Below are 12,161 nucleotides of genomic sequence, written 5' to 3' on the forward strand. Positions count from 1 at the left end.
GCCAGCTATCGTTTAACTTCTGTCGTAGATCAGCCACAGACACGTGCTGGTCACAGGTCATAAATACACATGTTGTGTGTCAGTTGTAGTTCCCTGCTCAAATCAGGGTATCTTCTTTTTCTGTCATGAACTTATAGTGTAAGTCGATTTTGAAGAGCAGCTCTGCGTTTTGGAGCATTGCCCACCAGTGAGGACCAGACTCTGGATGCTTGTGAATCATCAAGGTGGACCTACACCTACAGGCCACCCCCAAATCCCTCTCACCTGTGACATTTGCCTGCTGCAGTCTCTTCAGGAACCCCTGTCACCACTCTTTAAAAAAAAAAACACTATTTTTTTATTACATCAAAAGTGATTTGTGTTATTTGCAAAGTTTTTTTTAAATAGAAAAGAAAAACCACCTGTAGACCCATGCCCAGAGATATCAACTACTTTGTGTGTGTGTGTGTGTGTGTGTGTGTTTTTTCCAAATCAAAAGCTTGATTAAAGCAGTATGAATTTGGGAAATAATGGATATTAATTTAATTTCTACATTTTAATTCTTTTCCCCAAGTTTTTATTTGAATTCCAGTTAGTTGACGTGCAGTATACAGTATAGTGATTCAACACTTTCATACAACACCTGGTGCTCATCAACAAGTGCCCTCCTTAATCCCCATCACTTATTTCACCCATCACCGCACTGACCTCCCCTCTGATGACTATCAGTTTGTTCTCTGTAGTTAAGAGTCTGTTTCTTGGTTTGCCTCTCTTCCCCCCACTTTGCTTGCTTGTTTTGTAAATTCTACATATGAGTAAAGTCATATGGTAGTTGTCTTTCTGACATAATACTCTTGAGCTCTATCCATGTCGTTGCAAGTGGCAAGATTTCATTTTTTATGGCTGTGTAATATTCCATTGTATATATATACCACATCTTTATCCGTTCATCAGTAGATGGGGCAGACACTTGGGCTGTTTCCATAATCTGGCTACTGTAGATAATTCTGCTATAAACATCGGGGTGTACGTATCCCTTTGTTTTTTAAATTTTTTATTTAAATTCCCGTCAGTTAACATACAGTGTACTATTAGTTTCAGGAGTACAATATAGTGATTAAGTATTTGCATACAGCATGCAGCATACAAAGTTAATGTACAGAAATCTGTTGCCTTTTTTTTTTTTTTTTTTTGAGGGGAAGGAGGAGGGGAGAGGGAGAGGGAGAGAGAATCTTAAGCAGGCTCCATGCCCAGTGCAGAGCCCGACACTGGGCTTGATCTCACAAGCCTGAGATCATGACCTGAGCCAAAATCAAGAGTCAGATGTTTAACTGACTGAACTACCCAGGCACCCCAGAAATCTTGCATTTCTATACACCAATAATGAAGCAGCAGAAAGGAATCAATCCCATTTACAACTGTACCAAAAACAATAAGATTACCTAGGAATAAACCTAACCGAAGATGTAAAAGATCTGTACTCTGAAAACTATAAAACACTGATGAGAAATAGAAGACAAAGAAATGGAAAGACATTACATGCTCATGGATTGAAAGAACAAATAGTGTTAAAATGTTCATACTACCTAAAGCAATCTACACATTTAATGCAATCCCTATCAAAATACCAACAGCATTTTTCACAGAACTAGAACAAACAATCCCAAAATTTGTATGGAACCACAAAAGACTCCAAATAGCCAAAGCAACCTTGAAAAAGAAAAGCAAAGCTGGAGGCATCACAATTCCAGACTTCCAAGTTCTAATAAAAAGCTGTAGTGATCAAAACATTATGATACTGGCACAAAAAGAGACACATAGATCAGTGGAAAAGAATAGAAACCCCAGAAATGAACTTACAACTGTATGGTCAGTTAATCTTCAACAAAGCCTGAAAGGATATCCAGTGGGAAAAAGAAGTCTTTTCAACAAATCATGTTGGGAAAACTGGCCCACTTTCTTACACCATACACACAAAAAAAAATTCAAAATGGATTAAAGACCTAAATGTGAGATCTGAAACCATAAAGATCCTAGAAGAGAACACAGGCAGTAATTTCTTTGATAACAGCCTCACTTTCTGTTCATTTTTCTTCCCTATATACTAGATATATTTCAAATAGAACTCGGATCACATTGTGTTACATCTTCTCTTCCTCGTTTAATACATCTTTATCTCTTTCTAGGTCAGATCCATTGTTAGTGGCTGCATTGTCTTCCATCTCATGAAAGCTTTATCTGTTCCCCTCTTGATGGATTTCGGGGTCATAACAGTTTTTTAATATAAGTAACTGCAGTGAGCATACCAGATACATCTGTGTACATTTCTTTCACCCAGCAAACACTGGTTGAGCACTTACTACATATTAGGTATTATGCTAGGCGATATTTGTACAGTGCTCAATGAAACATATAATTTTCACCCGGAGAAAGGTAGCGCCTAAACCCCATTATCTCTCCAGGATAAAAACCCCAGGCTGGCATGCAAATACAGGTGGGCGGGGCCTGAGGCGCGCGCGCGCACGCCAGCTGCCGGTCAGGTGACTGCTTTTCCGAGGCAACGGCTTGTTGTTAGCAACCAGGCGGCGGTCTGGCGGTGGTCCGGGCGGAGCTGCCTGGGCCTGGAGGCTCCTGTCATGAATCCGCCGGGTTCCCTGGGGGTCCTGGAGGAGAAGGAGGAGGAACACCTGTCCACCCCGATTCTCGGGCCGTCCATACATTCTGACAACCCTCAGAAGCGGATCCAGGCCCGGCGCCTCCGCATCGCGGCGCGCCCGGAAGGCCGGAGGCGGTGAGCCAGGGTCTGAGCGGGTCCGCAGCGAAGTGCCCCGGGTGCCGACGACGCGGGGCGGGGACGGGGCGGGCGCCTTGCCCGGGCGGGAAAGCCCTGTGGGGAGCGGCGGGCGGGCCCCGTGTGTGAGCGGAAAAATAGGCGGTGAGATAGGAAAAATTGCTTCCGGAAGGTTCAAGCAAAGTACGGGCTATGAAAACATTCAACACACTTGTAAAGTCAAAGACGGAAGTAATAATCCCTTCCGCACTTTTACTGAGAGCCTGCTGTGCCATGCACTGCGAGCAATACACTGAAGACACAGGCCAACCGTGACCTCCCCTCAGAGGTCTTTCCTTCTTCCACCCCAACCTGCCTTCCTTCCACAAGCATTTCTGCAGCGGACCTCAACTGTCACTTCTGCTGGTCTCATGGCTTATCTGGGTGTATGACACAAAGCCTCATTCCTGAAGGGTCTGAGACTGATAATCCTACTCTTTTCAGGCCAGGGTTGTTGCCCCTATCCATTCACAGACACGGGGGGCTGTTATAAGGGGTTACCAAGAGGCCCCTGCATGATCTTCTGAATTCCTGAACACCCTCACTGCGTAACAGCACTTACACCTTGTCCTGCTGGCCAGGGTCAGCTACCCTACCAAGATGGTGACTTGTCTGCTAGCCGTTGGACACGAGGGGCCCAGAGTGGTGTGCCTGTGTTCCAACAAAGCTTTACTTATGGACACTGAAATTTGAATGTCATATAATGTTCACGTGTCACAAAATATTCTTCATATTTTGATCTTCTTTACTGAATTCATTTTTTAAGACAAGTTTTAGGTTCACAGCAAAATTGAGTGGAAAGTACAGAGATTTCCCAATACACTACCTGCCCCCACACATGCACAGCCTGTCCCACTATCAACATGCTCCAGAGTGGTACACTTGTTACAAATGATGAAACTGAGTTGACACATCATTACCCTAAATTCATAGTCTACATCATGATTCACTCTCGGTGTTCTATGGATTTTGACAAATATGTAATGACACATATCCACCATTGTAAGTATCATACAGAATAGTTTCATTGCCCTAAAAATCCTTTGGGCTCTGCCTACTCATCTGATCTTTTTTTTTTTTTTTTTAACCATTAAAAAGTATAAAAATCATTCTTTGCTTGTGAGCCCTACAAAAACAGGTGGGTCGTATTTGGCGCACAGGCTACTCTGGTGTAATGGATCAGTGTGATGTTCTGTGGGATATCCAGATGGTTCCGATCTGTTCAGACTATATTTTGACAGAGATCAGGAGAATTAACATGACCCTGTAAGCGGGTAGATGATATGAGTATACATTATTATCTGTTGCATGTAAATGTGAACTTCCTGCTTCTTTTTCTTGACCGAGGTAGAAAATAACACGTTTGGCCCAATCAGCGGCCACCTTGCATGTACCTCAGACCACTCCACTCTGCTTCAGCAAAGATACCACACTTGCATGGCAGCAGCAATGAGGGTTACTACTTAGTTGAGCTTGCGGTATTGATAATCATTTTCTCAGATCCATCCAGTTTTTGCAGGGGCCAGACCCATAAATTAAATGGAGACTTGATAGGGACCACCCCTCCTGTATCCTTGAGATCCTTAAGGACGACACTAATCCCCACCATCCTCTCTGCTCCCCGCCCCCCCGTTGGTGATTGTTTTTATGTACTCAGGTGCAAATTTAGAGATGTCCGTTTGGCCTTACCCACAGGCCAAGGACTTAGTGTGGGGTTTCTCAAATTTCTGAGTGTGTTGAGATCACTCTGATTGCTCTTTGAGGGAATGGCTTGGGGAAGCCAGAAGTGTAATTAAGGAGACCGGTTAGGAAGGAGTTGCATTGGTCCAGGTGAGGGATGAAGTTGGCCTGGTGGAATTAGAGAGAAAGCAGACGTACTCAAGACATATTTTAGAGCTTAAACTGACTGGATTTACTGATCTTGGATATGCTGGTCAAAGACAGGGAAAAAGCAAGAATGGCTTGAACAGCTGGGTAGATGGTAGTGCCCTGTATTGAAATGATAAAGACAGCGAGGGCAGAAGGGAGGCAGGAGGATTTGGAAATCAAAAAGTTTGGCTTTGGACATATTAAATGAAATTGGATTTTGGAAGACATTAAAATTGAGATATCCATTAGGCAGTTGGACATGGGTCTGAAACTCACAAGAGAATTCTGGATTAGAGAGGTCAGTGCAGAGAGTCGACAACATTATGATTGTACTGAAAACTGGGAATGGATTGACTTAACGCTGGAAAAGAGGATGAAAAGATGAGAGGAGAGCTCAGGCCAAGGCCTAGAAAAGCTCTGCATTTAGAAACGGACAGAAAAGGAAATGCTGACAGAGGGTTGTCTCTGTGATATAAAGAAGACAGAATGGCCAGTGGTGCTGGTGGGAAAACGAATATGTGAGGTACAGAGGTGGACCCCATGAATTCAACACCTGGAGCATGGGAGCTTTTAAAATAATAATAGCCTGAAAAGGAAAGCAGACAGTGAACATTTTCTTCTATTGAACTTTGTTTATATAACAAGGCCATTGAAAAAATTTTAAAAATAAAAGTAAAATTTACAATATGAAACAGGAAAACAGGAATGGATCGATACCTTTTAATTATGTTACTGTATTTTTGTGGGGAGAAAAGGAAGGAAAAACATGAAGAAATTCCAAAAGAATTCCGTGAGGTTTAGAGAATGCTTACATGTAGAACGAAAGAACTGAACTAACTGGGAGTTCAGCTTCTTCATGTTTTCAGTAGCTGGGCTGTTGTTTATGTCAAATCCCCCCCCCTTTTTTTTAATTAAAGATTTTACTTATATATTTGAGAGAGAGAGAGAGAGAGAGCACAGAGGGAGAGGGAGAAGCAGACTCGCCAAGCAGAGAGCCCAACACAGGGCTCAATCCCAGGATCCTGAGATCAGGACCTGAGCCAAAGGCAGACGCCCCACCGACTGAGCCACCCAGGCGCCCCATATGTCAAATCCCTCTTATGCTGGGAGATGTAGTACCTTGGGGCTGGGGGATGTGCCCTGTGCCTAAGTGAGCTGGGATGGCAGAACCATTTCAAATGTGCCCTCAAAACACATGTGTGCCACTGTGTCTGTACATGTCACAGGCCAACTGTATTCTCCATGTTCTCTGAATTCATGTCCTTGTTAAAGGATAAGACATAGAAAGGTGCTGTATCGAAACCTACGTGTGTGTGTATGTGTGTATGTAATTTTTTAAAGACTTTTAAAAAAAGTAATCTCTACACCCAGTGTGGGGCTCGAACTCACGACCCTGAGATCAAGCTTCTCATGTTCTTCCGACTGAGCCAGCCAGGTTCCCCTATATATGTTACTGAAAATCAACAGTAGCTGCAGAAATTGTTTAGAACTTAGATTAACAAAAGATTTTTCAGAAAGGGGTGTTTTATCATTGACCTTGTTTTGTTGCTGGCACAGGTTGAAAAATAATAAGCAGACAGACTTTTAGTCCATTGTATCCTTTTAAAACGATCTATAGGCTCCTTGATTACCTCTGGTGCCCATTGCCCTAAGTGCTTGGGCCTCGGTATGCCATTGAGGTATAGTTTTAGGGAAGAAGCTGTTAATAGAATCAAATGTCATATAAAAATAAAGAACAGGATTAATAGGCTGAAGCTCCTGAAAATCCCAGTCTCTACTGTCTCAGTTGAAGTTTGAAATTCCTGGAGATGTGACTGTGGAGTAAGGATGGCAGATGGAACACATACATTTATCTTGGATCTCTATCAAAACTCCATTAACATGACATTTAAAGGGATTAAATAAAAAAGACATAAACTCACGAAGTCAAGCAAAACAGAAGGGACTCAACAGCAACAACATTTTGGAAGCTGGGAAGCATAAGGACAGATGGTAAATGGTTTCGCAGATTCAAGACTATGGAAATATAAACTGGTAGTGAGGAAAGCCAAGAGCCCCCCCTTGATTTACTCTGCAGTAAATCTGCAAAAGCCCAGGAAATCGGAAGCATCAGGTTCAAGTGGAAGTAGAGGCGAAGGAGGGGACTAAAATCAGGAAAGTGGTTTGGAAAATTAATAGTTGGATGCCAGGAACCTTTTTCCCACCTTGCACAAAAGACGGGAGGTTTGAAGGAAGTAAATTGGAGGATCTACGGTTTGGGGGGCGCTGGACACTGTACTAAAAGCAAGGGGATTCTGTGGCCACGTGCACACTTGCAGCTGAGACCTTGCAGTCCTTCTGCCCCTTCCGGGAATATGGGCAAGTTGGAGCTTCACAACGCAGGCAGGAGACTGAAGTCTCCGAAGATCTGACGAACCCCCCAGGAAGGATTTAAAGGCACTGACATCCAGAATTGCCCACCAGGCGGTCCACATAGATGGACCTGCGCTGAAGTTCCCTGTTGTCAAGCTGTGCCCTTGCATTCAGAGCTGCCTTCAGCTTTTCAGTCTTACGGTGACCAGGTTTTCTAGACGTCTGAGGAAAGTCTTTATCATGAAAGGTAGACACCAAAACGAACACACAGAAAAAAAGCAACTTAGAGGAACTTGAGACTATGTAGGAAAAAAAAGACAATAGTAATACAACAAAAAGACTATCATTCGGACGATCCTTGGAGAAAAAAAGAAATGGTATTGCAACCACCGAACAAGAATAGGATGCTATTAAAAGGAGTGGTGAGAGAACAAAATAGAGCTCTTGGAAATAAAAAAAATATGATAGAAGTGGAAAACTCTAGAAGGGTTAGGAAAAACAGGTCATGGAGTCACATAGAAGATAGAGCAAAAAGAAAAACAGAAACTAGGAGAGAAAAAGATTTTTCAAAATTAGAGGACTAGTCCAGGAGCTCTAGTCTCTCCTTTCTAGATCCATAAATAAAAGGCAGAGCAAACAGAGGGGAGGAAATTATCACTGGAAGTATTCCAGAAAATTGATCGGTACTGAAGTTCATGAGTTTCCTGCTTGGGGGAAACACCCGACTGAAAATGTTCAGCCCAATGGATGAAAGAAGACCCACCAGCGGGCACACCACTGAGAAACTTCAGAGTGACTGAAAAACCCAAGTTCAGCTGCTGGTTGCTCAGAAAGCCAATACTCAAGAGTTTTGATTGGAAAGGAATGTGAGCTCTATTCAGGGGGCCGGCCACCTGGGGAGAAGGCGGACTCTTGTCCCAAAGCCAACTCCCATGTTTCCGCCTGAAGACTTTTAGAGGAACTTTAGGGCAGTTAATCAGTAAAAGGGGAGCACAGAGGTCTTTAACCCTCCTTGACTGTGTGTGGACTCAGGGGTGCTCAGACCTTATCCCGGTGCTCAGAGCTTGTGTATTGGTGCCTGGGGTGGGGGTGGGGGTGGGAAGTTGTGCAGGAGGGTTTGGTCTGGATTCTTTCTAGGAAACAATGCAGTGCATTATAGATACACAGAGAAAGGTTGAGTTAATCAATCATGGGGGCTTGAATGGGATAGGCCGGTGATGGGTAGTAAGGAGGGCATGTATTGCATGGTGCACTGGGTGTTATACGCAAGTAATGAATCATGGAACTTTACATCAAAAACTAGGGATGTACTGTATGGTGACTAACATAACATAATAAAAAAATATTATTATGAAAAAAAATCGATCACGGGGGCTAAAAGTGCTTGCTAGAACTTGGAGACTACTGAGTTGGCTGCAGGAACTGAGACAGCGGCTTCAAGAGCACGGAGAGCCAGGGGAAGGGACCTCCAAGTTTCCATAGTGAAAACAACAACTGTCACATCCAAGGAAAGGATTAAGAAAGAGTGACCTCAGGGGTTTGAAATAGCAACACTGGAAGGTAGAAGACAGTTCAGCAGTGCTCTCAAAATTCTGAAGGAAAATGATTTCCAACCCAGAACCCGAGACCCAGCCACACAATCAATGAAGTGCCAATTTTTTAAATCCGGGGAAGGGACTTTGATCGGTCAGGAGGTGGGGTATTCGAGAAGATGACAGCTCCACTGAGACCTAGTGGGCGGCAGCCCCGAGGAAGCAGTTTCCTGAAAGAGGGATTCAGCTCAAACCTGAGGAGGAAGAAGTCTCTTTGGGGATGGGGAGAGGTGTATTTAAGTTTGTGATAAATCTTGCCGAATCGGCTTTTAGACAGGTTGTTATACCTCACATCCCCACCCGTGGAGTGGTGTGAATAGTTGGGCATCCACACCTGGCCCACACCTGATATTATCAACTTTTTATTTAGTTAGTTATTTTTTAAGATTTTATTTATTTATTTGTCAGAGAGAGAGTGTGTGCACAGGCGGGTGGGAGGGGAGTGGCAGGCAGAGACAGAAGCAGGCTCCCCGCTGAGCAAGGAGCCTGATGCAGGACTGGATCCTGGGACCCTAGGATCATGACCTGAGCCGAAGACAGCCGCTTAACTGACTGAGCCACCCAGGTGTCCCATTATCAACCTTTTAAATCTTTTCTTGTCTGGTATGGAGAATAATGATACCTCCCAGGCTTCTCAGTTTCATTTCTCAGGTTCTATGTGAAGTTGAACATATTTTCAAATCTCTGTGTGCCTCTTGTATTTCTTCTGTAAATTGCCTGTCCACATCCTTGGACAGTTTTTCTAATCAGTATTTTGTCGTTTCTGTATTGATTGGAGCCTGTTCTATTTTCTAGATGGCAACATTTTGTCAAGTATCTTTTACGAGTTTATCCCTTGATTCGAGGAGAAGAGTTTTTAATTTTGAGAAGTCAAGTCTCTCAGTCTTTTTATTTTTTTCTAGCTTTGGTCTTATCCTAAGATGGGTTCTCTCTTGTATTTACTTCTAGTGTTTTTATGATTGTGTTTTTTTAATATTTAAATTTTTATCCATATGGGATATATTTTTGTATACGGTATGCTGCACTATGGAAAGTCTATAGAATCCACATACTAGACATAACTTTAGTTTCTCTACTTTCTCCCATCACAGGGAGGTGCTTGGAGAATATTTAGATGGGAAGAAAGAGAGTGAGGAAGATCGGAGCAAGAGCTACAGGCAGAAAGAAGAAAGCAGACTGGTATGAGCTGTGTGGCAGATGGGTCCCGTCAGCCCGTGACACTAGGGAGCTGGGTATGATGTCATGGTTTTTAGACCAGAAGAATCTCAAGAGAGATTCCACGTTCCTGCCTTTAGTTAGGCAGAAGTGAATTTGAATCTTTCCCATTTTGAGAGCTCTCTTGGAGTGAGCCTTCATTTCATCCTATGGATTATTCGTTGGATCAAGTCCAAATGTTTAAACTGCCCATTCAGGGCCTTCTGTTCCCGTCCTACCTTCAGTCTTCCTCCCACTGATACCTGCCTTAGGCCTTTGCTCTGGCTTGGCTGATCCACTCCCTCGCCTCCAGTGGGGGCTCCGCTCTTCCTGTCGTGTGTGCCTCTGATCTTCCAGAATGTCCCTCCCCTCCCATCCCCCCCACTCTCCTCTACCTTTCTCTTCTCTCCTCTCATCAGGATGCCTTCCCATACTTCAAGACCATCTCAGGTCCCAACTTGAGAGGACTTCAAGTCCATGACCCCTCTGCAGCCCGAGACTCCTTTAATTTGCACACTGAATACTCCTTCTCTGTGTCATGCATTTCATTTTAGACCGTTTTCTCCCTTGTAGGACTTCAAATGTGTGTGCCTGCGGTGTCCCCAGGGGAGCTGTAAGCTCTGTGAGAGCAAGCCTGTGGAGTAGTACAGAGCTTATACTCAATAAACAGTAAAAAGAAAGTCATTGATTGCTCTCCCGTGGCAACGCCAGGGCTCCTGGGATGTTTGATAAAGCGCTTGGAACAAGGTGCAGGAAGAATGAGCAGAGTTCCAAACAGCAAGCAGAACTGGCGAAGTGCTTCATTTAATTAATTGCTAAATGAATATCATAGGGCAGTAGGAAGGTAGGAATTGAGGTAAGGAGGGGTGCTGCCCGAGTGGTCCTGATGCGGGAAGGTTACATGGAGAAAGTGGCATTTGAGCTGCATCTTGGAAAAATAGGTGGGGCTTATAAAAGCATAGAGGAGAGAGACCATTTCTGGCAGAAGTTGAAGTGCGCTCACTGGGAGAAAAAAATACTCTAGTTACTGAAATGTCATCATAGAGCACAGAGATCTATAGACACACCCGAGTGAACCGCACGGTGCTGTGTTGGGGATGAGACACTTTGTGGTGGCAGAAAGGATACGGAGCAGTGGTGTGTTCTCGGTCCCAATCTGGTGCTCACCGTGGCCTAGATGAGTCATGCCCCCTCTGTTGGGGTTGCTTCGTCAAAGTGTCGATGATCTCGGAGCATTGCTGGATAGGATCAAAAGGATATTGTATATAACCTGGAACCTACTGTGCTATGGTCTTGCAAATACTGATATACAGTTCGTCTGGAGCCTCTGAGCGTGAACCCGAAGATATGGTGTTGTTTTCATTAGCAGCTTTTCAAGCTTCCTTGCACTTAGGACTTAAGTCATGTGAAGTGTTGGCATAGCAAAGAAATATATAAAAACCAAATGCTACCTTCCTCGATATCAAGATATTAATAACCAGTTCTACCCCAAGACTTGGACAGGAAGGGCCGCTGTCCTTGGACCCGCACCTTATCAGTCATTTTTAATTGGTGATTCTTTTGTTTCCTGTTTAATCTTGCTCCAATTTTATAAAGATATTCTTCCAAGTTTCCTCTTAGACGCTTTCTCATTCTATCATTTACATTGTAGTCCGTAGTCTATCTTGAATTGATTTTTGTGGGTGTGTGAAGGTAAGGCTCAAGGTTCACTGTTTTGTGTATGGATTTTTAAGCACCATGTATTGAAAAGATCAGCCTCTCCCCCCTGCACTGCAGGACACCTATGTTATGAATCAGGTGATCACGTATGTGGATTTGTTTCTAGATTCTCTATTCTGTTCTATTGGTCCATTTGTCTGACTTTACACCAATTCCACACTATTTTAACTACTGTAGCCTTATGACAGGTCTTGACATCTGGTAGAGTAGGTCCTCCAATTTTGTGGTTCTTCAAGATTGCCTTGGCTATCCTAACCTTTTGCATTTCCATATAATTTTTACAATCATTTTGTCAGTTTCCACCAAAAAACCTGCTGGGATTTTTTAAAAAAGTTTTATTTATATATTTTAGAGAGAGAGAGAGAGAGCAGGGGAGGGGGGAGATTGGGGTTAAAGGGAGAGGAGAGAGAGAGAGTGTCCTCAAGCAGACTCCTGCTGAGCATGGAGCCTGATGTGAGGCTTGATCCGAGGACCCTGAGCTCATGATGTGAGCTGAAATCAAGTCAGCCTCTTAACCCATGAGTCACCCAGGTGTCCCCTGCTGGGCCTTTAATGGAGGTCGGATTGAATCTATATCAATTTAGGAAAGAATTAATATCTTACCAACAATGGGATTTACAATCCAT

At 43.6% G+C, this 12,161-nt stretch overlaps 1 protein-coding gene across 9 annotated transcripts in view; it reads left to right on the forward strand.

Annotated features, from left to right (window-relative positions):
- The first annotated feature begins 2,509 nt into the window (after positions 1-2,509).
- The window catches only part of DRC1 (dynein regulatory complex subunit 1), a 37,670-nt gene continuing 28,018 nt past the window's right edge, over positions 2,510-12,161 (forward strand). For 4 of the 9 annotated variants that reach the window (XM_040622988.1, XM_040622992.1, XM_040622994.1 and 1 more), the window contains exons 1-2: positions 2,518-2,770; positions 9,714-9,801. In XM_040622988.1, coding sequence (XP_040478922.1) covers positions 2,616-2,770; positions 9,714-9,801 — 243 coding nt within the window. In that variant the 5' untranslated portion in view covers positions 2,518-2,615. Of the gene's footprint in view, positions 2,771-9,713; positions 9,802-12,161 lie in introns of all 9 variants that reach the window. The other 5 variants (XR_005832780.1, XM_040622989.1, XM_040622995.1 and 2 more) reach the window with 5 other exon arrangements.

The sequence above is a fragment of the Ursus maritimus genome, unplaced genomic scaffold (genome assembly GCF_017311325.1).
Source record: "Ursus maritimus isolate PB19 unplaced genomic scaffold, ASM1731132v1 scaffold_6, whole genome shotgun sequence".
NCBI classification, from domain to species: Eukaryota; Metazoa; Chordata; class Mammalia; order Carnivora; family Ursidae; genus Ursus; species Ursus maritimus.